We start from the raw sequence: 27,922 nt of genomic DNA, 5'->3' as shown, positions 1-27,922 counted from the left end.
GGCCAGCACAGCCTGTCACAGCTTGACTGGTGGGGACATTGGTATGGTGCAAGAAAGAAAGAAAGAGGACAAAGCCTGTGGCCTCATCTGGAGCTGGCATCCTGACAAGGTGGGTGCCAGCCCGAATTGCATGAGGCTGCCTACCAACATCACCCTCTGCTGCCCACAGGGCTGGGGGACAGGGACCGTGTCCCTGCTTGCACCCCTTGCCTGAGGGGGAGCCCTGGGCAGGTGGGTGGGTGCCCTGGCGGGCAGGTGAGGGGTGCTAGGATGGGGATCCCCACTAGAGGAGCGGGGTGCTATGGCATGGCATGGACTGGCTCCGAGCACCCCACTGGGGTTTGCTCTGCCCGTGCTGAGTCACAGGCTGCAAGCGAAGGCCAGGCAAGAGGCAGCTGCAGGAGCCCCTCAGCCAACCCTCATTTCCATACAATTCAGGGAAGGTGGCTTCACCCTGGCAGCTCCCAGCCAGAGACACGAGCCATTCCTGGTCCCCTCTGCCCTGGGTGGCTCCAGGCTGGGCACCACTGCAGCTGCTCAAGTGGCAGCCTGGGACCCTCGGTGCCCTGCACCAAGAATGCAGGACAGACAGACACCCACCCCCAGTTCTGCCATGGCATCACCACAGCAATAACTTAAAACCCATTTTATTACTGTCCAGTTACACAAACTTGACTTCAGCATCGCTAGAAATGGTGCAGGCACAGCTGCTGAGCCACACACAGCACCCGCTGTCTCTGGGGCAGTGGGCACCATAGAGGCGCAAGGGCACAGAGTCCCTCCACCCCTGTGCACCGGGAGCCACCATGTCCCCAGCAAGGCTTGGGGCCGTGGAACATGCCCTGTGCCTTGCTGGGGCCCAAGCACTTCACAGCCCTGGGGCCATGGGGTGAGCGTGCTGCTCTCCCTTGGGCGTGAGTCACAGCAACATATGGCCGCTGCCCTGTGGGGATGCTGCTGCCCTACCACAAGGAAATATTTTGCTCTTGTTCCATAAAAGCCATTTGTGTGTCCCTCCCTGCTGGCAGGGACCCGGCTCGGGGGAAGAAGTCCAGCAGCTACTCAAGAGGCAGCAGCAGATGACAAGGACAGTGTAGGAAGGAAGGTGTCCTCTTTGGGGGTGCATGGGCTGTCCCTTGCCTCTTCTTGCTTCTGCCCTGCCCAGCCCAATGCTTAGGAGACCACCTACTGAAATGCCCTGGCAGGTCCACGGACCTCGCTCAGCCCCCCGTCCCTGTCCCCAGTGCCTCACCATCAAAGCGGAGCTCAATTCACTGGCGCAGCCGGCACCAACCACAGGAATGTGTTTCATCTCTGGCCAGCTGACCCATGGCGATTCCCCACAGCCACCCCAGTTTTGGGCTAGAAGTGACCTGTTTACATCAGGAGAGCTCCCCTCGAGCCCAAGGGCACAGCATCAGGCAGGGGAGGGGGTGGGGAAGCAGGGATGTGGGTGCCTTGGGGGGGGCAGGGCCCAGCCAGGCTGGACCAGGTGCTGCCACTCACCAGCCCCAGTGAAGCCCCCGGCACGGGGCCAGGGCCAGCGCGTTGCAGCCGCCCGGGCGCTGGCCTCACTGGGCCCGGCTGGCAGGAAAAGGTGGGTCCCCTCCGAGCATCAGGAAACAGCCAGGGAGGAGACCAGACACAGGGGAGCCGTGAGGAACAGGGACGTGCGCTCAGCATCATCCTCCACCCAGCACAGGCTGCGGCAACCGCAGAGTGGGGTGTCCCTGCCAGGGCGTGGGGTGCCCCAGCTCCCCGTCCTCCCGCCCGCAGGGCTGCCCCACGGAGGTGCCTCTGCCGGGGCTCAGCGCTCCCTGGGACAGAGTGGGGAGCCAGCCCCTGCCCCCTCCCAGCGTCGCTGCGGGCACCGCCAGCGCCAGCAGGAAGCTTACTGCCCAGCAGGCCCAGAGCTGCGGGGAGCAGCGCTCAAAGCACACGCAGTGAGGGCAGGATTTGTCCCCGGAGGGGAAAGCGCTTTCTGCAGAGGCAGAAGCACCAACTTCCCATGGCACACGCACCCCAGAGCCTGCTGGAGGTTCTCTCCCACAGCAACGCAGACACTGGCTGCTTCATCACCCTCCACTGCCAGCCCTGGCCCAGAAGGGACATCCCCAGAGCTGCTGCTCCAAGGTCAGCCTGGTGCCGCCTGGAGGAAAAGCAGGGACGGAAAAGCCTTCCAGCCTCTTTCCCAGCCTGGCTGCTGCTCTCCCGTTACTCCTTCACCATGCCCTGACGGGCAGGCAGCCCCCGGGCACCCGCACGTGCCCTCCCCAGACCCGTAACCTGCTCGTCCCACTCCTGTCCCCGAGCAGCCCAGGCGCAGGGGTGACGGGCGGGCGGCAGGGCTGCTGGCAGGCGGGGGCCGCAGGAGCTCCGCTCCCGCTCCAGTGTCCCAGGCTGGCAGTTACGCAATCGCCTTTCCACAAACACAAGGAATTGCTCCGAGGGATTTGTGCAGCACAGCATGGAAGGAAAACAAACCTGCTCTTGAACTTTGCAAGATGTCATTCAAGAGAGACTGGCTGCCTGGGTCGCCCCCTCTTTAACCCTCGAGGACACAGTCTGGACCAGGACGCCCGTGATTTAGAGCAAAGTGCAGGTGAGGGAGATTTTTCCTCCTGACAGTTCGCTCTTTCATCTTTTAAAGCAACCAATAATAGTAATTAAAAAAAAAAAAATAATCTCTGCCCCCACTCCCCGCCTCGCACTGCTGCAGGCCCGGGAAGCTCCCAGCCCCCTCACTGCCTCGCGGCGCTGGCACGGTCTCCACTAATCCTCAGACAATATTGGCAAAAGGATTTGAGCAGCGCCGGCCAAGGCCCTCAAGGGACAGGGGACAGGTTTGTCCCTTACCTTCCTACAGCAACACCCGTTCCACCTGGGGTTTCATCATTATATGTGCCCCCCAGTGCTCCGGGTCTGGCTGCTGACACCGTACTGGTCTGAGCCCAGGTCCCAAGCCCACCCTGCTGGCAGCGGGTGTGAGAGGGCAGCTCCCTGCCCGTACCCAGGGCCCTGCCCGCAGGCAGCAACACAAAGAGGACTTGTTCTGGAGGCAGCTTGCATCAGAGCAAATGCGATTGTTCTCATCGGATTTTATGAATTCCCTCCAGAGTTCCTACGTAACACAAGTACATTAGAGGACTTTATCCCTGCTAATTTCAGACTACAAAGTCAAATCGTACATCAGATGAATCTGCACAGGCAGGCTTACTCATACGCAGCACCAGCAAGAGGAGGATCATCATTAGCTCTTTTGCAGAGGTCGTCGCATCCCAAGCAGAACAGTTGCAGCCCTGACCCTGACATCAATCTGTGCCAGCCACTCTGACTCACACCTACAGCACATCTTGGGGACAGCAGGCAGGAAGCATTGCTGATCACTGCCCAAAGCATTTTGCAATAGAAAGTACCAAGAATTAACAGCCCCATCCTCCCTCCCCAAAGATTTTTTACAGCCAATGCCAGGAGCAGCTCAGGGGGCTCTTGTCAGCTGCACCCAGCACTGGCGACTCCTGAAGGAGCAAAAAAAATGGTAAGTTAAGGATCAACAAACCTACCTCACAGGGAAATCCTCCATGTGCAGGCATAAAATAGTGAGCTGACTGTAAGATTTAAAAATAATTATAACCTGTGTTCATACTGACATCAGTTTGTGCCTGAACACTATGGAACAAACAAAAAACAAGCAACCACAAACTAATGTAAGAGCAAAGGTAAAAAAACTCTTGAAAAAGTACAAAAGAGCACAGGACAGCCATCAGAGAGACTTTGATCAGGAAAACTTGATAGCAACGGCTGGGGAGTATGAATCTAAAGCTGCAGGGCTACAGCCGGTTAAGAGGGTGACCTTCCACCAGCAGATCCGCAGCTTTCCCGTCACATCCCACCTCTCCTCAGCACGCCTACGAGCAGCCAAAGCATTGGCCAGCAAGATGCTGTTGCCATCACCTGCCGCCTCAGGCTCTTCACTTCTACACACACCAGCTGCTTCACCCTGGGCAACTTTAACAGGCAACAACAGCCCCGCATGCAGCGCTTCCACACCCATTTTCCTTTGCAGTATCCCAGTGACTTACAAGCTTCACAAGGGGAGAAGTCATTTGTCTAAAAACGGGTCTGTCAGCTGTCCTCTCACTTTCCCTGACCCTCCCAGACTATTTGTCCCAAGTAAGATTTTTAAGCAGCTTAGGATACCTGTCAGGCTCTGTAGCTCTCCCCTAGCTGCTGCCATTGCAGCTAATCCTGCAGTTCTACATGTATTTTGGCTCAGCTTAGATTCAAAAGCATCAATAGCTCTCTAGAAAGGGGTCACACAGCATGAGATCTAGTTTACAAGATCCCAAACCAGGAAACAGGCTGTTGGAGATTTTAGGAGACAACTTCTCACGTATCATTCTGGCCAGCAGGGACCTCCTGGGGGTCTCCCATCCAACCTTCCACCGTTTGGTCCCTCTGAGCCATCTTTTCCCCCTATCTAGGCAGGCCCTCTGTTGTCGCTCCTCAAAGGTTAGCTGCTCCAGCCCCCGCCAGTTTGGTGGCTCTCTGTTGGACTTGTTCATTGGTCTTGACAGGAGGCTCAGAACAGAAGTGCTATTCCACACACGGTCTCACAAGGCAAGTAAGCATTGCTGTCACACACCCTGCCTTCACGTTACGCCACCAGAAAGATCTGAGCTTCATCTCTTCCTCAGTCACCAGCAACAACAGAAGCATCACTTACAACGAACAAAAAGAATTTTATTGGAACGTATACACACAGGGATAACAGAGGTATCTGAGTAATCAAATATGGAATGTTTAAGAAAGTTAAAATAAATAAGGATACCAAGTTTTGCCAGTGCTAGGTCCAGCACCAATATAAGTAAATGCCCTCTGAACAAGTCTGACTCTGGCAGGACCATCCCTGCAGAGCCTGTAAAGATTCCTACCACCAGAAAGTGGCCAATAATTCTGGAATACAAAGAGTCGCAATAGTGCTTTCTACTGATGTGCATTCAACACTGTTTATTCGCTACTTTCGTCTCTTATTTCTTTAATAATATCTATTAAATTCTGAAGTCCAAAAACATAACCCGTATCTTGGCCCTCATGCACCACACTATCTTCTCCATAGTATTTGCAGGTTGTATGGGCAAAGTCTATCATACGGACATCAACAGTACTAGCAGTTGGTTTGTAGGCATATGCTCCTGCTGACTCATCTGAAGACTCCTCTGAAAGGTCCTCTAAGTCCTCTGGGTCTGAGTCGACAGCAACCTCCTGCCTTTCCTTTCCATCATAAATTATCAGCAAGGAGCTCGAATAGAAGCGGTAAGACTCCTGTTTCTCTAGGACAGCCTTGAGTTCAGTCAGTTTTTTAATGACAGATTCAAAGAGTTCCCTGCGCAGGTATTTGCCGTTATGAAAGAACTGGTAAAGTGCTTCTTTAAATCCTTGGACTGAGAGTTTTCTTCCGTGGTATTTGTTCATGAACATTAGCTGGCCAGTGCCTGCCTGGTAGACCTGCATATACAAACACAACACAAGAGAAAAGAAATAGTTACAATTGCTGGTAATACTGACTCAAAGCCAGGGGAGGAGGGAAGACATGCTCCAGAACACTTTTACAAGATGACATACCACACAAAACTGCTCTTGCACAGTTACAGAAACTGCTTACAGCAGATTCAGCAGTGCCTGTGAAACTCGAGGCACGGAGGAAATGGAAAATTCCTTCAGTATAGACTTGAGCTTCTCCACCAGGGATGTAAGAATGAGGAGATTAACTGAGATTAGGAAAGCTGTGGCCAAGATCTCCCAAAGTCAAGCTACAACTTGTACCACTGCCACTCATCCAAGCTCACTACCCGCCTCTGCTCACAGACGTACCAGCTGATTCCCAGAACCCCAAACTAAGAGACTGCAAACACTCCTATATAAGACTAAGGTGTGCCCTATAATCCTCTGTATTTAAAGTCAGAGGTGCTCCTGCAGGAAGATTCCTTCCTACAGGAGAGCAGTCTGTACAACACATGGCTCAATAATGCCTAAACATCTGGGTCAAGTAAGGATTGCAGCTGCCTCCAAAGTTCCTCTTGTTTTCCAGCACAGATCTATACTGGAAGGCAAACGAGGAGCAGGCCCCGCTCAAATCCCAGCACGCTGCGGTTAGAAATGCAGCCTCTACACTTCCCTTTCTGCCTTGTGCTTTTCCCCAAAGTTAAACAGTGAACTGAACACCAAATGTGCCAACAGTCATGCTGTGGAACAAGTCCTAGCAAACACTGCTGGCATTCCTGGAATCTACTGGTTGGGAGGAGAGAGGCTTCGGAAAAATCCTCAAATACAAACAAGTTGTTTCCCATTTGTCCCTCTAGGAATACAGAAGCAAGTAAACAAAAAACTGAGGTGAAAGTCCACAGAACTCTACCTCCTTATTTGGCCACGAGTCTTATCACATTTATCAAGCCACTTCTCATCTGCACTTTGCAACAAGTCTACTTAAAGTGGTCAAAGATCTGTGGGGCTTTGCAAAGTCTACAAGACAGAAGATTACTTAACATTCTGCCAAATTTCCACATGCTTTATTCACAATGCATGTACTGGCAGACCCCCTTTCAGCTGTTTCCTACGCTATCTTGAAACATTAATTGAACCAGTGATTTACTACACAGCTTTGAATTGCTGCTACTGTGCAGGAGACTTTTTATACTCAGAGAATGCACTCACTAATGTGGAACGCGTGCTGCAGACTGCTCTTGCACATGCTGCCACCTTCAACTAGTAAGTGACACTGGAAGGCCTCATTCCCTCACTGAAGGAAAAGTGCAGCAACTCAAGGACAGTGACACATGGGACAACTACGTAAGCCAAAAACTCCACTAACAAAAATGGATGCGAGTCTGTTGCCCTACACATCATCAGTTTTCTTCTCACCTGCATGCCACAAACTCGTACTCCAATAACAGCTGATGTACTCTGCTGACACTTGCGAATCTGATTAGCCTTCTTCTCTTCTGATGCATCATCTCCATGCTGTCGGGTTCCCATCTTAAGGTCCAACACACACGGTACTTCATATCGAGATGTTAGGTTTTCCAGCAAAATGAATTCTGATTAGTTAAGGAACAATCCACACTATAAGGAACAGAGGTTTTAAAGCCCTTATCACAGATTTTACAGTGCCACAGTCTTAACTTTACACACACCCCAAACATGCCCAGTGCATAGTAGCCTAGCCTATCATAAAATAGTTACATAAGCTTGGCATAAAGCAGAGGGGATATCCAGCTCCACTTTCACTCGTCTCTAAAAACAGGTGAATTTCCACATTGAGCAAAAAAAAGTAACCAGGGTCACACAGAAATATAATCTGGCAGCTGACTTAGAATTATGAAGTATTTCCTGTCTAGCAAGACATTTTTTGTGGAAAAATAAGATTCTGTGTGCTTCAGTTACCATTCACCACCGCCCCCCCCCCCCCCAAAAAAAAAAAAACCCACAAAAAAACCCTACAAGTCAGGCATTGTCACAACACCCTCTGAAACACAGAAATTAAAAAGCACTTCAGAATACAGCATATCTGTAGTAATGCTGCTCCAGAGAGATCACTCCTCTACTTTGGTAATTTAATCATCATCTACAGTGAAACAGTGATGATACCAGCCACGAAATGCTTTCTATCATTTGGAACAGTTTATTAGTCAGAGATGTTCTGGTAATGCATTCACACTGAAAGCCCTCAGATAAGAGGAATTTGTTTACCTAAGTACACAGGTATTCATATTTTTGCAGGATGTGTCAGTTGCATCCAACCCTGCACACAGCACTATTTTTTTTTCCACAGAACACACAGATTGGAGATGTTTGCCTGTGGTTCCACAGCACAAAATCGGTGTGCTTCAGCATTCATGGATTCAGTCACTATTTTTAGTTTCTCATGTTCCAATCCTACATGACAGTTTATTCAGCTTTTATCAAAAAGGCTTATTAAAAAGAGACTACTAGAAGCAGACAACTCCAAGCACTGGAGTATCTCCTATATTTAAGAAGTTCCTGAAAAGGGAAAGATGACCCTAGTTTTTAAGAACATCAATACCAAAACAGTAACAGAAAGTGACAGAACTCTTCTCCTTTGAAAGCTCTCATTAGTAAGCTGTTTTCGTAGAAGAACCCAACCAGTATGTTGTAAAACCCATCTACTAACTAATCTACAGTTAGTATAATTGATTATCTGAATTTCCTAGTAGCCAATAAAGCTACTTTATTACATGCTGTAAAAGCCTGTGTTCTGGAAAGTTCTGCCAATCCCTTCAAAGTCACCAAATAATTCATGGCTTCAGAGAGTCCCTCCAGACTGCAGTTAAGCCTGCTCTGTACTTTATTTGGCATGTCGAAGAAATAAAAAAAGTAGAGCCCTACTCATTCCATTGTTATGAGGTATTTTCAGGAAAGGATACTATATTGATTCCGGTGTTTTGCGTTTTCCTTCATCCGCTGTAACTGCTGCTGGTGACATTTCATGCTCCAAGGATTATGGTGTTTAAACTGTGAACTGACATTTCCTTTTTTCTCTACAGTGTAATACAAGACTTCAGATTTCTTCAGCCACTCAAATTCTTCCTCCAATTTGTGACTAGAAAACAGAATGAAGCAGCAAATGAGAGGACAAGTAGAAAAATAAGCACTTTAAAGGGGTTGTCAGTGGATTTAACTTTACAAACTATGTTGCTCGCCTTCATTAACAGCTAGCATGAGCTTTATTCTGCTCTGTGCAAGAAGACAAGCTGCCCATCAGTAGTATTTCAACCTCTATAAAGCTACTTGTATATTAATATAAATTAGCATATAGCCAAACATTACAAAACATGCAGTAATTCTACTTCCATACTCCTGACCTTCAAATGCATGTAACGCAAGGAGTAGCAATATGCTTTAAGATTTATCCTTTGCCAAGGTCACCATTTTTAGCACAATACACCATGGCTCACAGTTTACAGTGGGCACAATTAACATTTCACCTCGCTCATTTATGTGTCACTAACAGGGATAAAGCAAGATTCCTACAAGAAGTGTGCCATGTGTAGTAACACTGAAATTTCTGTGTGGGGTTTGTTGTTTGTGGTTTTGTTTGTTTGTTCTTTACAACTACTGGGCTTTTGCAGATGAGTTTTGGTTTGGTTTTTTGTGAATTTGGGGTTGGTGGTCTTTGGGTTTTTTTGTTCTGGCATTGGTTTTCGTTTGGTTTTCCCTGGAAGCTTCAAAAATAACATTGAGGAAAACTTTTTCAATTGACCGGTAACAGGGGGAAGAAGAAAAGACTCAACACACTACTGGGCTGAGGACATACTAGTTTCACTACTGAACCTAACTGCACTGAAGAGGTCAGGAAAACCAAAAAGAACAAGCAAAGCAAAGAAAGTTCTGGAGAATTCTCTGGAATTCTAGAGGCCAGATGCTCATCTGACAGCAAAAAAATTTACTCTTCAACACTCTGCATCCCAGTTCCCCCCATCAAACTTACCTTTTCATTTTTTCCTCTTTCCTATGCTGTCGGACCCATTCCTTAGATATCTTCTCATTTTCTAACAACATTGTCTTTTTGTTAGTCCATCGCAACAGCTTACTTTTGGGTTCACAGTCAGAATTATCTAAGTTTTCTAAGTTATCATGGTCCCCATTTAATGGATATGCTATTAGACACAAGTTTCCATCTTCATCCTCTTCAAAGCTCACCGACACCACACCTGAAGAGAGAAAGGACACAGACAGCTTTGAATTGCTGAAGTGACAAGGAAGCCTTTTAGAATGCATGATTTTACACTAAAAATATAGCAACTTTTGCGTTTTTTCTCTTACCCCAGTCCTTAGTTTCTATCTTGCCACAGGACAAACCTCATCTGCCAACCTAACAAATATCAAAAGACCTAGACAAAAGTGACACCTCACAAAAGACAATTTATCATATTGACAAAACAGTGATACAGAAGGTTCTTTTCTCTCTCTGATGCAGTCAAGAATCAAATAATAACAGGACACAATTTCAATCAATAAAAGTTTTTATTAAAACACCTGACTGGTCTGACCCTAAATGAGATTTAGAACATTTGTTAACATCTTGCTGTGAAAAGTGACCTGCACGACCCCCCCCCCCCCCCCCATATCAAAAGCTTTCAGTTTTGCATGACAGCAAAGCAAAAAGCACTTATCCAAACAAGATTTGGTTAATAGATTCCCAGGGGAAAGGAAAGATTTGCAAGTAGAGCAAAACAACAAGGAAGACATCACATTACAATAGAAACTAGTCCAAAAGCTTCCACTTAGAATCACTACGTTTAATTACACATTTTCTTCTCATTTTTGGAATATATTTTATTGATACTGGGTATGCAGAAATCTTGTAAAATAAGTAACAAAAATGCAATACAAAACAAATTTTTGGTACAGAAACATGGTGAAACTTGAAAGCATTGTTTTTTTCTCAACCTCCCCTCAAGAGTCTCTAGAGTACTGCATTGCATTTTAAGAGCCTTAGTGGAACACTGACAGATGCAGATGCACTCAGTGCTACATTACCAAGTTTCAGTGGTTAATGAAGAAGCCACAATTTCTGAATTGTTTTTAATTTTATTCTTCAGTCCTCTCTCTTTATTTTCAAATCAATCAGTCTGCACAGTTCTTGCAGCTCATCGCTAGCTAGGGGAGAGGTCTCAGCACTTCTGAGCAGGGCAGGCGGCTCTGAGACCTACAGTAGGCTGGGGCAAGGAGCACAGCTCTGACAGTCCTGCTGCCACAAAGGAAAGGACAACAGGAAAAAAGGGGGGAATTGGCTAGCAAATGGCCTTTGGCTTTATCCTGGAAAAAGAATAAAATCACAGAGATGGACCAAATGAGGCCCATTACCCCTAAATCCCTCCCCACGCTCCCCAAAATGCCAATACACACTAGTACAATTCTTCTATTACATTTGGAGAAGTGTCATTCAAAGATCACATTTTCTTTCAGTCCAACAGAACTTGTAGTCTGATGCATCAAAAAGTCTCTGTAAGCGTGCAGGGTGTATTAACTTTGAAACATCTCCTCTGAAGTCTTCTGCCAGTTTCACAAACAGTATGCAAAACTTGATCACCCTTACGGTTGTTAAAATAAATGTGCTTTAAAAAGCAACTCCATTTTAAAAAGTGCTTCAGACATTATCTATTAATCACCAGGCAGCAGTTGACGGAATAGCAAAGAGAATGAAAAGTGTTTCTGTTAACTAGCACAATTCTTAGGAGAACTGGAATTTCCACTCCTACATAACATCTGACTCAGCCTCATCACGGCTACTTGATCCTTGCCTACCTAAATGCCATGAATTTTCATTTCCTTAATGGCAGAAACAGCACTGCAAATATTCAACAAGACACCTTACTGACATGTATTTATTGCAATCATAATGAGAGTCAGAGGAGAAATCCAAAACCAAGAGACCACAGCTAAGCTTACACAAAACACTGTCAACCAATCTTACAAAATCCCTGTAAACAAACATGAAACAAGTGGCAAAAAAAGAATATCAGAAATCCACACAAAAAGCAGCAGAGAATCACTGAAAACATTCACAAGCTGTTAGCTACTTACCTGTGCCTAAGGGAGATATATGGGCTATCACCAGCAGAGCTGCTCTACTCTAATGCTGTTAGTCAGCCCAAACACCAACTTGGCAAGCATTTCCACCCTGCATCTCCACAGCCTGCCTCAGACAACATCAAAATACATGAAAAGAAAACCCTAAAATCTCTTCCACACAGAAGAGATTTCAGAGATAACAGAGAGCACAGCACGCTTGTATTTACAGAAAGCCCAACCCCATCCCAAGGTTTGATAACTTACCCTCATATTGCGGAGTGAATTTACGCATTTCTGTTGGGAGAGTCTCATAGAACTGGTGTTCCCTCTGAATAAGGGGTTTACAGATGGTCTTGTCATTAAACCGGAGGACACAGGAGTGTCCTCCAACCTGGTGGACAAAAGGCTCGAGCAGAACTCCCTTGGAATAGTGCTCCACTTCCATAGCTCCAAATGCTGGGCTCATCCTTGTAGCACATTAGACAGAAGAAGGCGACAGTAGCAAAGGCAGTTCAGAGCCAGAAGCCTCCGAGACTTGAAGGTTTATTCCGGTTCACAAGTCTGTTAAGACAAGCACAAGAGAGCGCCGGTCCGTCAGTCCCCCGCACGCTGAGGCCAGGTAAGCAAGGCCGAGCGCCGCCACGGAGCGGAGCGGAGCTGCGCGTGCCGCTCGCTCGACGGAGGCGGCCGACTGCGGGCCGGCGCGGGGCGCAGCCAGGCAGGCACGCCGCGGGCACGCCCCTCAGCGCGCGCAGCCAATGGGAGCCTCCGCGGGGCGGGGCGGACAGCCCCACGGCGCCCTCGCCCAGGTCGCGCATGCGCAGCCCGTCAGCGGGCGAGCGGCGGGTAAAACTCCCGGCCCTCTTTGTTGTTGCCGTTTTAATAAAAAAAAAATATTGATGTGAAGTCCCGGCGAGCCCTACTTCAAGTTACGCCTAAAGCCTTCCAGCGCCCGTTCAGAGCCAGACGCATCACCGCTCCCAACGACACACACACACCCCCCCACCCGCCGCCAAACGTTAGCAGCGCACACCCCAGGCCAGCCCGAAATTTGTAATTAAACCCAAATTTCCGATTCCTCCCTTCCAGACAGTGACAGCAATCACAGATACCTGCCGAGGTCCAGCCTGGACACACATTTCACAATATGTCAGATATTTAAGATATTACACAGATGCTAACTTTTCAGCTAAAAACCATAATGCTAATAAGCAATTTTCCAATGACTTATTTTTACGCAAACGCAGCGGATGGCAGGGTGTTCTGTGCCACCTGCACCCCAAGAAGCTGCCAACCCTGCCCGTGACCACACACTGCTCCGTTCCGCCAGCCCCCAGCTTCACGCAACTTGCATTTCAATATGCAATTAAAGGAGCAAAACTAAAAACCAAAACATGACTGTCCTGGTATCTACCTTCCAGTGATGTTTTAAGTCGAGTTGCTCTAATTTTAGACTTGAGCTTTAATGATTAACTTTTTGCAGCTAAGAACAGCCTCTTACTTATTTTGTGTGAAGATCATTACACGAACAATAATGCATTTAATTCAAAGAGACTACAAAGTGTTCTAGGTCACAGGTCTATTTTTATTTGTCCTCCTTAGATATTTAGCAGCTTTACATTAACTTGAAAAGCAGAGACCTGCAGGCTTAAAGCAGTGTCACCAACAGAACTACAGATGCCTACAGCATGCCCTGTACATAAGGGCATTAATTAAACTAAACCGCTTAAAGAAACAACAGATCAATCAATTGAACCCCAGCTCCTGGAATGTTTACCTGCACCTAAGGGTAACAAAACAGATCAATAGAATTTTACTTGCTACGCACCAGCTAGCTCCCCCCCACTTCTTTCAAAAGCCTTATTTGACAGACTTTTTTTTTTTAATTTCTTAAAATTTTTCTTTTTAAAAATGTTATTATTTAATACAGAAAACAAAACTCAGGCCACCTCTGCAAGAGTATGCAAAATTTAATCTTTTACCAGAAACAATACTCTGGCACTCTACACTTTAAGATTAGAGCAAAACCGGTAAGCTTTCCATCTCTATTTGTATGCTGTTAATTTCCTAGTGGTTTGGGGTTTTTTTCCATAATGCAGCTACTGCATCCCCAGAGAAGTTCCTCATCTACCTCAGCATCAGCAATTTGACAACTTAGAGACATACAGGTAAAATCCTCTCAGTCTCACACCGGACACGAGCCACTTCCAAAAAGCTATCTAACTACATCCAAGCTGAGCAACACCGCGGTGCCCAGACAGTGTGGAAAGCCGCGTACCCCGGTGTGACCTCCAGTACCAGGCAGCCCGACCCACCCCGGCAGCTGTCGCCGTCAGATGGCACTGTTAGTGCCTCAGAGTCACAGACCTGCCCGATGGCTCCCCGCAGCACCGCTCACTGCAGGCAGGGCCACGCTGCTCCTCACGTAAGACTCGACTGCAAGTTGACTTACCAGCAGATGTGTAACATACTTCAAGCTTTCACCAAACCCACACTCAGCAAGCCACATTAGTTCCTGAGTAAGCGCTGACTGAGAGTTACTTCCATTTTCTATTAGAGAAATTTTAAGCCTCAGTCTGTGTTTGTCTAATGCACCAGTAATTTTACAAGCCTCAAGAGTTTTCATCAGGACCTCCTAGAGCCAACAATGCCTCCAGTCTGTTGGAATTTCCCAGGAAAAGCCATAAGAGTGCTGGTTTTCACTGGGCAGCACAGTTAGACACGTACATGATCTTGCGGTGACAGAGCTTTCTTTACCTTGGCACAGCCACTTTTAACAGTGTCACAGTACATCAGCGTTACAAAAGCCACTCTTTCCAAGCCAGCACTGCCATTCTGTGGCAACCTTCCTAATTACCCCGACGCAGAGACACTGATGGGCAGCTGCAGAGATTCAAACTGAGAAAGTACCCCACAACATCCCTTAACCTCAAACACCTGGTTAGTCCTAGTTCTACTGCATCAGAGTTGCATCAGGAGTTAAGTCTTGCAGATGTTTACAGAAATCACTCTCCAGCAAAAAGCACCTCCAACACAAATAATGCACAACACCTTGTTTACCCAGCACATCTTCAGGGAGCTCATTAGCACCAGCTCAACTTGTTTACTTTCATATATATGCCCAAGTGGTCTGGACAAAACCTGCACATGGCACACCACATTCATTCTGCAACGAATTGCCAAGCACAGAATTGGACAGGACTACTCATGCTACTTCACCGTTTCCTGAAAAAGTAACATCTGGCAGCACATCACACAGTGTAACTTCCCATTCGAGGGACAAAGCAGCAAGGTTTTTCAATAGCATATCAGTTATGAAATATTTAGGCAGGGCTGGTTTGGTTGTTGGGTTGGGTTGTTGGTTGGGTTTTTTTTGTTTGTGCATTTTGGATTTTTTTCTCTCCCCCCCCCCCCCCCCCCAAGGATATGTTAAAATTATCTATACATAGTCAAACACCGTGTACCGGGTCTGCATGAGTACAAGGTAAATGTGAATCTACCAGAGACAAAGATGTAAACTCACACAAGTAAAGATGAGTTTACTGTGCCTGTATTAGTAAGCTCTCCTTCTGTTTTTACCTTCCAAAACACAGTGCAACTCCCATATATTGTTTCCACTACAAGATGTTTGTAGTATGTGCCCCTGCTGAAAAAAAATTGTACTGATAGAGCTATGCAGTATAAACCTATATGCAAGGACTGCTGAACAGTGTCAGCAATGAGTTCCTTGCTATAAAGACTTTAACCAAGCTCCTTACTTGCACAAAGCGATTTACTGACTTCTTATAAGCCTATAACGCATGTATGATTTGAACAGAGCAATAGTGCTCAAAGCGGCAGCAGCAAGCCCGCACAATCTTGTCCATATTTTAGATTTTATGAATCCAGAGGTTTTAGTGTGCTCTTTGAACAATATATTTTAACCTTTCAAGATAAGAAGCATTGCTTACCTCAAATTCAGTTTGTTTTCATCCAAAATTGTTTTCATTCATTTGCAAAAAAACCTTTGAGTAAGATCTTAAGGTTTTTTTTCCTGCTGCATGCTCTAACACTACCACTACAAATAATCAGAATTTGTTTGTCATTTTGGCTCTACCTCATATAGGGAATCTTATCACTCAGATTAACAACAGAACCTGCAGAACAATTGCAATGCCCATCAGAAATACTTACAAATGAAGCAGTGCAAAGCATCTTACTTCCATAAACAACCTCACAAACATGTTAAATTGATTGCACTTCCTTCAAAATAAAAACTTTGAGCGAAGACCAACAGCTTCAAGTGACAACAATGTTGACCAGCAAAAGCACAATATAGTTCTTCACTGCCTTTCCTCTGATTCCACACTCTGTTTTCAATGCTCTTTGGGCAAGAAAGAGCACAAAACAGCTGGTTTTAGGCAATTTTCCCAGATACCAAATGCAGGCTCAGCGTAGTACCCTGCCCTTTTCCTTCTATGTGCTTTTAAACGCCTTTGGCTAAGATCTTTTGTTCAAAGGACACATAAGCCAAAAAAAGCAGATGTACTATTCCTTCACGTGTCAAGCATTTAAGAGAAATCTGACGTAACTTGAAGGAAGCAAATAAAAACTTGTCTAGACACAATAACAATAGCTTGAGCAATGTCACTGCAGTAAGCAGCAAAGGATGTTTAAAACCCCGATCTCGAAAACAGAAGACATATACACATCTTATTCTCAAACATCTGTGACAATGACCACTGAAAGAATACGGCAATGAACTCATGTTTTCAGGCTTTGAATATTAATCTCAATTGACAGCATTCTTTGGAAGGTATTTCATGTCATTACAGATACTCGACTTAGTCCCGTACATAACTGCACTAACACACACATCCTCTGGAAAGCACAGCTCTCAATTATGCAGCAGTTCCTTCCTTCATAACAATCTCAAAAATAACACCTCTTCCTAAAACTTTGTAATAGCAGAGTTGCCCTCCTAAGCAGTCTGTTAAAACCTGGTTTCTCTCAAGTGCTGACTTTTTACTTCGGGTGATATCTGCAGATCCAAATAGCTGTAAAGTCAGCTTTACAGTGACAGAAATAGCAAGGCAGCAAAGCTTTCTGCCTGTCCTTTTCTCAGTTCACTGGGTAACACAAAGAAGGAAGCTGACCGGGTAGCTACCTTCAGAGCAGAGCTGCTGTAGGACGCTGTAACCCCACTGAACCAGACAAAACTAAGCTTCTTCCCAAGGTTCCAAGAAAACAGAAATGGCACAGCCAGCAAACAAGCAAAAAAAAAAAAGACAGGTGTTATTAAAGACAGGTGTTATTAGTGACCCATTAGAGAAGCCAAAGAGAAAGCTGCTTCAACTCAAAGAATACTCAGGAAGAAACGAGTACCAGCTGAGAAAGGACATGGGAAAATGCAACTATCATGTGGAAAGTGTACAGTAGGTTTGTGTGCACCCATTGTTTCATGCACAAAACCAAAAAGGTACGTACCTACCTCAGGTCTGAGTTGGTAAGCCATTACAATGCTCAAAGAGAAAGGCCCCTCACAACTAAAGCAGAATAAACACACTTTAAGAACCTACAATACACTTAGCAAACAGGAATAGTTACAGGAATTTTACAAGTCCTTATGCCACCAAACTACATATTCCAAGTATTCTGCTCGTTTACAAATAGCAAGGTACATTCCAAATAGCAAGGTACATTCCTTGAATCAAAGAACACAAGATACAAACACCAGAGTATTAAAAACCTTAGATATGTTAAACATGCTCAGACTCAAAGTTCTTGCACAACTTGTGATTCATTTTGATGAAAACCAATACCATTCCTCTACACATAACACTATTTTATTAGCAAATTTGCCTAGTCTAACACTGGTAAGAAAGTGCTTCTAACATTCCCTTTAGTTGTACTTGGCCCAGGAATTGAAGTTACTGTCTGATGTGTTCTGCTCCAGATTAGAATGGAGATACTCAAATCCTCTAGCATTCAGTCAGCTGCCTTAAAATGTAATTTTATATTTCTGATTCTGTTTTAAAGATTAACTGCATGTAGATTAGGGAGCAAACCCTCTATAATACATGTTTTCATTCTTAATGGAAAAAAAGACCTCTGCATTCATCAGAAATGTTAATAAATTCCTAGCTGTGAAGACTTACTATACCTCTAAATACAAAGCAAGTCCCACACCAGGATGGCTGTTGAAGCCTTTTGTATCTTCAATAGTAACAATATAACCAAGTTTAAGCAATAAAAGCTACAACTTTGAACTTTTATCCCATTAGGGTTGAAATGCAGAGCCTGCATAATGATGTGCTCATATGAATCCTATGGTTTTGGGAAAAGCCTTAATAACAGCCTTAACTATTCTGCATGATTACAGGAAGCAAATACTTATTCTGGTACTTAGTTTTAAATAAAAAGTTTATCTTCAATACAAGCGTGCATCGACATTGTCAATTCTCAGATTTATTTTTGTTCTAAAAAAAAAACAAACCAAAACACTGTCCCCTAAACAGCAAGCAATGCAAATTTAATACAGCAGATTTAATATCCTTCAACTTCACGCGGGAAGAGGAGCAGTGCCACAGTAACAAGTGTGTACATGGGGGTGGAAGACATCGGACAGGTGAACACGTTGCTTTTTAGCTGGCATTTTCTGTTTTCTCTAAATGCAAGAAGAAAACATGACACAAGGCAGCAACGTGCTGTAGGTCTTTGCAACATTTGCTAACATATTTGGCTACTGTCTGGAAACACCCAGACCTCTAAGATACTTCAGAAAACCACTCCATTGAGCTTACTTTAAAGGACTAGAGTGAGGGGGAAAAAAAACCTCCTTCTTCATTAAGTAGAACTTTAAACCCAAGTGGCTGTGATAGCAAAAAAAAGATGCTGAGCTGTAAATTTCTATGCAAGTAAGGTTACTTAAGCTCTTCTGCAGCAAGTCAATCAATGTAACAATCATCAAGTTATCTCCACATGACTTAGTGCTCAAAGATGAGTAAGCAAGAGGTTTTGTAAAAATACTCAGCAGGAACACTTGCAAATCCAAGAGTAAAATGCAACTCCTCCACACCTACATACTGAGACTACATGTGTATTCCATTTCCAAGCAGAAATACTTTTGCTATAGCCCTCACTGATAAATCATGAGGGCTATGGGAGTCAGGCACTATAGTGATGAGTCTATCGTAACCACCTACAGACGCAAAAAGCCAAAAAAAGAGAAAATTCTGCTGCTTCTTCAACATAGGGTGCTTGGACTAGACCAGTAAAAGAAACCACCTTTTTGTTAGACTCACTGATATAATCTAATTTTGTTTTCTTTTTTTTTTAATCTGTCCATATTAAATAGCTGGTAACTGCAGCACCACATTGCTGTAGTTTGGAAAAATAAAGGAACTCCTCCAGATAAAAAGGAAAAAAAAAAATCCTTTAGTTAATCACACAAAAAGTGCTGAATCTAGGAACCCAGAATTATACATGAACTCATATATAAACTTTCAACAAGCTATGTTTGCAAAACCCTTTGGAATCATGACAGAGCTAACTGGATAGCAGTCTTGGCCCATCAAGGTAGAAAGCTAATCGTATACTTAACATTAGGCCGCAAACAAAAGATTCCCACCAAAAAAGAACGGATGCTTAACTATTGGGTGGAAAGTATCTATTCATTAGTTCAATATATTAAAGCAGCATCCCTTTCCCTCCTCCATACAAATTAGAGGTACTCCCTGTATCAAGTTATATACATTTTTCCTGCTGTATTACTGGAAGAACTTAACAATAAAATTGAGTAACAACCGCTGGCATTAGATCTCAAGAAAATTCTATGCGCTATGTCAGAGCTCACCTATCACTGGCACATGACAAGCCAAACAGCTAAAATAGTATTTAGTTTTAAAAAAACATGTTCCAACATCTTTGTAAATGTTTTAAGTTTAACCTACCTTCAAGAAACACTAAATAATTTTAAAATCTCTAGGCAGTTTAAAACTGCAGAAAAACATCCTGAAATGGCTTAGGTTCTTCTGAGGACCTCATGTCAGTTATGTCACACCTAAAGGTACTAATCCTCTAGATCTTTTTTCCCCCCCTCCACCGAAAGAAGTGTGAGGACAGTCCAACACTGGCTGTAACAGTAAAGTGTTACTCCCAAGTGCTGCATTCAAGATCCTGTTCTGCTATGAACTTCTGAAGGGGGTAAAGCCAGCACCCTTAAGAGTTTGGTTTTTTTTTTTAATAGTCAGAGAATTCTCTGACTATAGTATAGAAATGAAAAATGATGCATTGCGATGTTGAAAAATTTATACAAAGACACACTCTTTCAGCACAAAACATTTTTCTAAACTAGCAACATATTTATGCTGTCTCCTTTTATTCTCTAAACATGGAGTTCTAGTTTTGCTTTCCTCTAAATATAACCCAAACACAGCAGTAGTCACTATGAGAAATGAACACTGCCACACAGGTTAAGACATGTATTTACACCTGTAAATTTAACACCACAGCTGCAGAGCCACCTCCTGCAGCAAATACCAAAAAGGCTTTTGAATACAACCTTAACAAATGAAACTAAGAATTACAGAACATTAAGCATAACATATTAAGGCAGCAAACAAAAAAAAATTTCTGAAGTTGCATAATGTTCTATTATTGTTCTTCATGCACTATCATTATTCCCATTTTCCTTAAACCAGCTCTATATCACTAGGAGAAAACTAGATCCTCAATCCTTCTGTCTGGGAAAGCAAGACAAGTACCCAAGGCAGTCTCCAAGCTTCTAGCTCTTGGTTAAGAGAAGTATACACAGCAGCCCCTCAGCTGCAATTTCTTAAACCTCAGTACAACTAACATTTCAAGATCCCCAAGAGCAACAGCTTTCAGCTTTCCCCACACTGTTTGTAATCTGTAATCTTAACCACATACACCAAGCTCTGGAGAAATGCCGGAGTGTTATCTCTCAAGTAAAGCTATTTTATCTCCCCAGAACAAAAAGCTAAGTTACAGGTTACTAAGCACGTTCATCCAGAAAAAGAGTATGCAATTCTGACCCATGCAGTTTTTTTCAGGGATTGTGTAATTTAAGAACTAGCCTCTTTTCCAAGTAAAAATGCCATGGAAACTAAGAAACCTGAACCACCAAAACTAAGCTACTTAAAACTTCCTATTTAAAAACTGATCCATCTTAAAACAGTATTCTGGCACCAGCAGCTAAAACCACCAGTTGCTATAAAAAGACAATACTGCCCTTTGTCGTGGAGAAACCAAAATAGCATTCAGCCTTTAATCTTCTGAAAATATGACAGCAAGAGTTACATTGTGCTGATTACACACATGGAAGTGTTATTCAAGATACAAAAAACTCCAGAAATTCCAGCATTAAGATTAAAGTAAGTCCAAGGCTATGCCTTTCTCCTTACCATGAATTTAGCAGTCTGGGAACTGTATTTCTAACACTCAATAAAAGAACATTGTGTCTTTGTGACCGGCCCTTTGAGTTGTGACCAATTTACCACATCTGAGAAGTTGCTCAAGAGGACCACTGTCCAGTCCTGCTCAAAGATCACATTCACTTAACTATTCAAAGATTTTTCTCTGTACTCCCTTCAGAAATCCTGATCCCTAATACTTTTTAAACCCAAGTACTAGCAGCTCACAGGACATAACTGTCAAATTTAAGATAAGATGCCCAAATCCTACAAACCAGTCCAACTCCTTGAGCAAAAATTTCCAGAGAAGCACAAAGCAAGCATCATTTATAAATAAACTATTACAGGAAGAATGGTGGCCAGAATACAATTACGCTTCATGCATCCCATTTATGTGTATATTCGTCTTTACCATCAACATACTTCAAATGAAAAAGTTTATCTTTTTTTGCAGAAAAAGGTCAAAAAGTACCTCAGGAGACAGACAGACTTGAAACGCCCACACACATTTTTAACAGTAATTCTTCAAGTGTATGTTCCAAGACACCACACTTCTGAAATTACGAAGGATGGAGTTTTTGCTCCAGAACAGCTCAGGTTGATGAGGTACATTTAACATTATCTTTTTATATTGTATTGATGTTTCAAAACATTTAAAACTACTGAAAATGCATCTGAAATCTGATAACACAACCCAGACGTGCATCTTAAACATCATTTCAAGCAGTTTCTCCCTAGTAAAAGGGACAAGGACACCTGGATGGTACTGCAAAAATGCTTTTTTAAAAAAAATCATTTATGTATTACATGTTTCATTGATCTCATAGTACACCATCTGAGCCAATTAGGCTCACTGTAATAATCACTGTCAAAGAATTAATACATTTTAATCTCACACAGTTTACATATTCAAACAGCAGTGCAAAAACACCTGAAAAAAAATCTTACCAATTTCAGTAACCTATAAAGGAAGCTTTTGCAAGAGCTTGGCTGTATTGGTCTCATTCCCCCCACAAGCTGAAATACATTTAGTGATGCAAAAGAGCTAGCTAGTTTTATTAGCCCAGGTAATGTGACACAACTATAGCAAGTCTTATTCCCTTAAAATACATCTGTTGCTTTACAGGCAATTTTTATGGCGGTCAGTGACCATACAGCACAAGCAAGTGTGGTTTGCACAACTGTTTTCAACGAGAAACCATCACTAACCAAAAAGGGAAGGCTCAGACGGGATGACTGCCAGAAACCTATTTTCCTCTTAAAAAACCCTGCAATATAGCATCACCATCCGCACTGTGCTCATGTTCCAATTACGTATTTCTAAAAAAGCCAGCATACTGTCAGGAAAAAAAAAATAAAATTCAAGAAGTCAAGCTTATGAAAGACCATTTTATTTTTTGGAAGTGAACTACTGATATTAAATCATTATTTGCACTTTAGAAGAAGAAATCACCATTCAGCATTTACATTTAAATACATGAAAGGTTTTGTTTCAACAGAACTGTATCAGTCCTCTCACTACACTTCCATCAGCACTTACTTCACTTAACCCTCATCCTTGAGGGACTACTTATTTCCATGAATTCTGAAGTGATTCTCCAAAACATTTTGTTCTCTCCCCATCTAGAAGTATACCCTTAACTTTAATACTCAGATGTCTCTTCAGAAAATTGACTGCTTCTATTAAGTCAGATCCAAATTTTTTCCTAAATTAGCTGGAACAGATTCCCAGTTACAATGCTAGCTGTGTCAGTATGAACACCTCCACCCATCAATTTAACCTCACAATCCCAGTTAAATTGAATCAACCATTTGAAAGAGCTAACACCTCAGAGACATCAAGATAATGTCTATCATGTCAGCAGTTTCATTTCTCAACTTTGTAACAAGGAACTACACTAATCTAATTGATGTCACCATGAAAAAAAAATAAATCAATTGCCATGACATTGCCCCCATATATCTAAAACACAAGGCAGATAGATTACTGTTCTTCTGGAAAAAGAGATGAAAAAGGAAAAGAGCAAATGTTAAAAGAAAGAGGTCATCTTCAATAAGCATGAAATCAGGCAGCACCCACAATTCCTGATAACATTTAAGGCACTGTAGAGAATTTCTGCATCACAGCACTGCATAGCTATTTGAGTATGCTCAAAGCCCTCTGCTCCAAGAAAATAAAATCGATGTTTTTGCTGTGCTCACTCTAGTGCAGATACTGACATAAACCCCCCAAACCCTTGCTGCTTCTAAGTCTGATTTTCTGAGGAAAAATAGCTACAAATAATTGTACCTTCTGCCCTTGATCTTCTCCGTTATAGATCTCAACAACCTGAGGCATATGTAACCATTTCAGCAAGCCATCCAAATTTATTTTTTTCCCCCCAGATTCCTTCCAACTTTTCAGATGTCAACACAGCAGGCTAAAAGACAGGGACCAAGATAAACAGTACAGTTGAAAGGCTACTGCATGAATTCAGTACTTTCCTGCTCTGTTTCAGCTATTAACTGGCTGATGAGCACATACACAGCTCCAAACCAGCCACCACTGTGGGGTCTCCTGCCCAACCACTCATCACAGCACATGCACAGGGTTTGTCTTCATAAAGGAAGACTCTCAGTACTCAACACCATTTTACAAGCAAGCCTTTCTTTTTACAGTAAAATAATGCAAAATTGGGCACTAACCAACCATCTCCAATAGACAATCCTCCATATGCACCAGCAATCCAGACACTGGGTCGTCAAAGACTGCAGGTTAAATATCTGATAACCAGAGAGCGAAGAGCGTACTTTCTGTACCTATTACAAAGGTTATTCTTTGTAATTACCTTATTCTAACACAGCCCATCTTTCTGCAACACCATCAGGACTTCAAAGACTTAGTGCTACACAAGTCAAGTAGTTGAAAAAGATTTCAGTGACAATTTCAAGCTCCTAAACACTCAGTTAAACACAACCAATGTTAGACCTTCATTTGACCAAGCAATTTTGCTTCCATTACGTCTTCCAGTATTTCAGACTCTGCAGGAGGAGAAATTTCTAGCTACTTACAGCATGTTACTGTGTCGTACAGCTTTTTAAAAAAGGGGGGGGTGGGGAAGAAAGAATTATTTTGAAAGAAAATAGTTACTTTGAAAGGCCCAAAATAACATTCTAATAAGGTATTTCTAACAAAAGCTATAGAAACGCACAACTGCAGTTATACCTCAAAACTCTAAAATGGAGCCTCTTAATACTTCAAAGCTATTCCTGTATTGTTTCAAAGATACAATAACCTTGGGCAAGACAGAAAGCCAGATAAAAGAATTAGCAAGAGGAAAAATCCTCTCCCTGCAATGGAAAATTTTCATCTCTTCAAGCAAGGCACGGAGATGCTGAGCCCGACCTGCGTTGCCTGGAGACCAACCGCAGCTTCTTGCCAACAGGGACGAGCTAAGCATCAGCAAATTCAACAACTGGTAAGTGGATGAACTGAATGAGAGGCAGTAAGGTTTTTCCACACGCCATCGTAAAAACCTGACAGCTTTCAGATAATGGTTCTAGCCCAAGCTCACGAGATACACAAGAATTGTTTTGAATGTACAATGTCAGCCTAATAAAACTTCAAACTCCACTGTACTGTGCACTTACCTCCACACTTCTGGATAAATCTAGACCAGTAGAATGCATTCAAGTCAATTTTTTTAGTCACAACTCAATTCTGCCCTTTCAATCTTTTGATACAGTATCTGAACTTTTGGAATACATTCCTACCCATTAAACAAGTTCTGTGTTTAAGCATCAGTGCAGAAATATTAAGGAAACCAATGAAATATATCAAAAAGGAAGAAGCTACACCTTGACTTAGCATTAAAAATCACATTAAACAATGCTTCACTTCAAAACCCCTGCCCCTAGCCTTCCCCACCCAAAGCACAGCTCCCCGGGGGCAGGACAGCATCAAAAGCATTACCAAGGAGATACTTGTTTTGCCTATTCTGGATCTGGAACTGCTCCTGACCTTGGGCAGGCACTGACTTGGGCTGCAGGAGCAGCACTCCTGACCACCTAGAGAAAACACTTCAGCTGTCTCCCAATTTCCAAACACCATCAGATAAGAATTGTTGAAAGTAACCGACATTTAATACCAGTTACTCCAGAATTTCCCTAGACTTTATCTAACCCAATTCACTGAAAGTATTCAGACAGTAAAGAATTACAGACTTTTAAGAGTGACTTCTATTTATCCCTTTAGATACAATATCCTTGTGGAATTTATGTCACTAGTGAGGTATGTCTTCCACCATCAACCTGACAGCATAAGCTTCTCTGCCTCCACCTATTCCTAAACCAAAAGGGCAGACACGTGTCCTTAGCACCATAGCCAACAGACAAGACACTCCTAGTGCCTCAAGATTCACATCCTTCTACTCTTCAAAAGGAAAAACATCCTTGAAATACCCTCTGACAGTCTCCAGCTGATCAGAGAACAACTAAAGTATGACCATACCAGCGACCTGGCCAGAAGCCCACCCACTGACAGGCAGCAAAGAGTTTCTTTAACATCTTTTCTCACCCTATTTTTTCAAAATGACATGCCTGACAAATCTGAATTCTTCCTTGCAAGCAACTGGTGGGGAAAGAATTTTGAGGGCACAAGGCCCAGCATTCATATGACTGACCACTATCCAGTTTTACAGCTCCTTCCCAAGTTACCATAAGATTATGATGGTTCTGTTCTGATCTACCTTTCCTCAAAAGGAAGCAGCAACATGAAGCTTACATTACTTGTTATGACCAAAATACCACAGACAAGATAAGAGAGAATTATTTCAGAAAGGTGTCAACAGAAAAGGTAAGAAAACAACTGTTAAATTAAATCAATTAATATAAATTTTAGAAGTTACCTGGTCAAGTTTAAGGTCTGAAATGTCTACAAACTAGTATATATGAATGGCTATAATCCTTCCCTGAAATCCTTCCCATGATCCTTAACCAGGAGACACTTCTGAGCACTTAATATTACTATTTTTGAAGAAATTTTCCTGAATTCTGGCAGTTAAATCATTGGATTCTTCCCCATTCAGTAATATACTTTAACCAAGAAAAAATTATAATAACAAGCTGAAAGATTCTAAATAGGCCAAATGTAAACAAATTAATCAGTCCATTTTAAAAATACACATTTGTGTGTGTAGGCACATATATATAGAAACCCAGTTTCCATTCCTTAATGTTATCGTAAGTCCTGAAAATATGCAAATTAATTTCAATTTAAGAACAATTTCACATTTTACAAGTAGCTTTTATCTTATATAAGCAAAGTTATGAACAAAGATGCAAATTCTTAGATGCTTAAAAGCCAAAATAACCCTGACCTAGAGCATCAAATTTGAACTGTTATGCTCTTCAGCCTTGTGTTGAGTAACAACCAATAACACACTCTGACTGAAAAGTTAAAAACAAGCTTACGTTAGCTTTAACACTCCAGAAGTAAATATTAGGGCAAGATTCCAATTTAACAATATTTGACACAGAACTGCCCCCTTAGATGTTCATGAGTCTAAAAAAAAAAAAATCACATGGGCACTGGATGCATTTCTGGAATACCTGAGTATATGCGACACTGTGTCAAAAAATTAGAAAGACAGGCTAGAAGTAGAGGGCAATTAAATTCCAGTATACACTAGGAAAGATACTGGTGTTAAACACACATACCTTTCACAGCGGAATTAAGGCCAAGGACATATCAGGATGTAACTACCAACAGGCTGTTATTCTATCAACGATAACATTTATTTTCTTAAGCTGAATGCCAACTTCCAAACTCTGAACCGTGTTTTTAAGAGCCTAAGGGCCCCAAGCCACATTATGTATTACAAACCTGTGATGCTCAAACCAGCTCACAACAAGACAGTACCCACTATTTCCGTTTTACATATAAAAAAGGGGTATTCGTGAGCAGCGCATCCAATTATGCAACACATCCCGAAGCACCCTTTTTTGATTTTGTAATATTACCGAGTGTAGGAAACGCTCGTCCAACCTGCGGCACATGCCTCACCCAGGCAAAACGGAAAACCGACGTCCTATGATTCAGGCAGATGAGAACTGCTGAGTAACAGCAAGGGGCGACAACCAGCGCCGGGGTCACCCACCCACGTAAGACCGCACAACCGCGGCCCCCCCGCTACCGACAGCCCCCCGCCCGGCAGTCCCCACCGCCGCCCCGCAGGGGGGGCGAGGCGGGGCAGGAAGCCGGTACGGTGTGTGAGCGGGGAAGCTCCGTGAGCGCTCTGCCCGTCCTCTCCATCCCTCCATCTCCATCCCGGACCGAACGCGCATTCCCGGGGGTGATGCTAGGCCAGTACCCTGCTCCCTCTCCCCCGGGGAGGAAACCTGGGCAGTGCTCCCCCACTTCCCGGGCAACGTCCCTCCCCCTGCCGCCGCCACCCGCCCGCGGCTGCCGCCGAGCATCCCTAGCGGGAAGCCGGGCAGCCGCCTCCCCCCCCCCCCTCAGGCCAGGCACCGGCCTCCCACGACGGGCGGGGCTGGGGCCTGCAGAGGCAGGGCTCCGCCGCACCTTACACGCCAGCGGCAGCCCCCGGCCACCTCCTCAGAGCCAGCTGCCGCGGGGGAGAGGAGGACCAGCGGCAGGCTCGCCGAGCGCCCGCAGCGCCGAGGGGGCCGGCCGGCCGACCCGGGAGAGCGGCGGAACGCGCCCGTTACCTGGTGTCAGGCCGGCAGCGGCGGCGGCTTCGCCTCTTTTGTTCCTCAGACGTCAAAATGGCGGCGCGGCGCGTGGCCGGCCCTCCCCCACCCCACGGGCCCCGCCCTCCCGCCCGCCTCCCTATTGGCTCGGGCCGCACCGCCGCGTGCTGATTGGGCGGTCGCCAGCGCCGCTGTTGCTAGGGGAGCCGCAGCGGGCGCGGGGC

The 27,922-nt window shown here is 44.1% G+C and overlaps 1 protein-coding gene across 2 annotated transcripts; it reads right to left on the bottom strand.

The window, feature by feature from the left end:
- Positions 1-4,987: 4,987 nt before the first annotated feature.
- Positions 4,988-27,822, bottom strand: IP6K2 (inositol hexakisphosphate kinase 2). 2 transcript variants are annotated; one of them, XM_037384166.1, is made up of 6 exons: positions 27,717-27,822; positions 11,860-12,156; positions 9,509-9,731; positions 8,445-8,620; positions 6,922-7,097; positions 4,988-5,508 (listed from the first exon to the last, which is right to left on the bottom strand). In XM_037384166.1, exons 2-6 carry the CDS (start codon positions 12,059-12,061, stop codon positions 5,011-5,013), a joined length of 1,275 nt encoding a protein of 424 aa, XP_037240063.1. In that variant the 5' UTR covers positions 12,062-12,156; positions 27,717-27,822; the 3' UTR covers positions 4,988-5,010. The 2 variants fall into 2 exon arrangements, with proteins under 2 accessions (XP_037240063.1, XP_037240064.1); XM_037384167.1 differs by lacking the exon at positions 27,717-27,822 and having other exon boundaries at positions 9,509-11,719; positions 11,860-12,304.
- Between the last annotated feature and the right edge of the window lie 100 nt (positions 27,823-27,922).

This window comes from Falco rusticolus, chromosome 4, assembly GCF_015220075.1.
Source record: "Falco rusticolus isolate bFalRus1 chromosome 4, bFalRus1.pri, whole genome shotgun sequence".
Lineage (NCBI taxonomy): Eukaryota > Metazoa > Chordata > Aves > Falconiformes > Falconidae > Falco > Falco rusticolus.
Note: the sequence above shows the minus strand (reverse complement) of the source record. Positions and strands in the feature narration are given on the sequence as shown.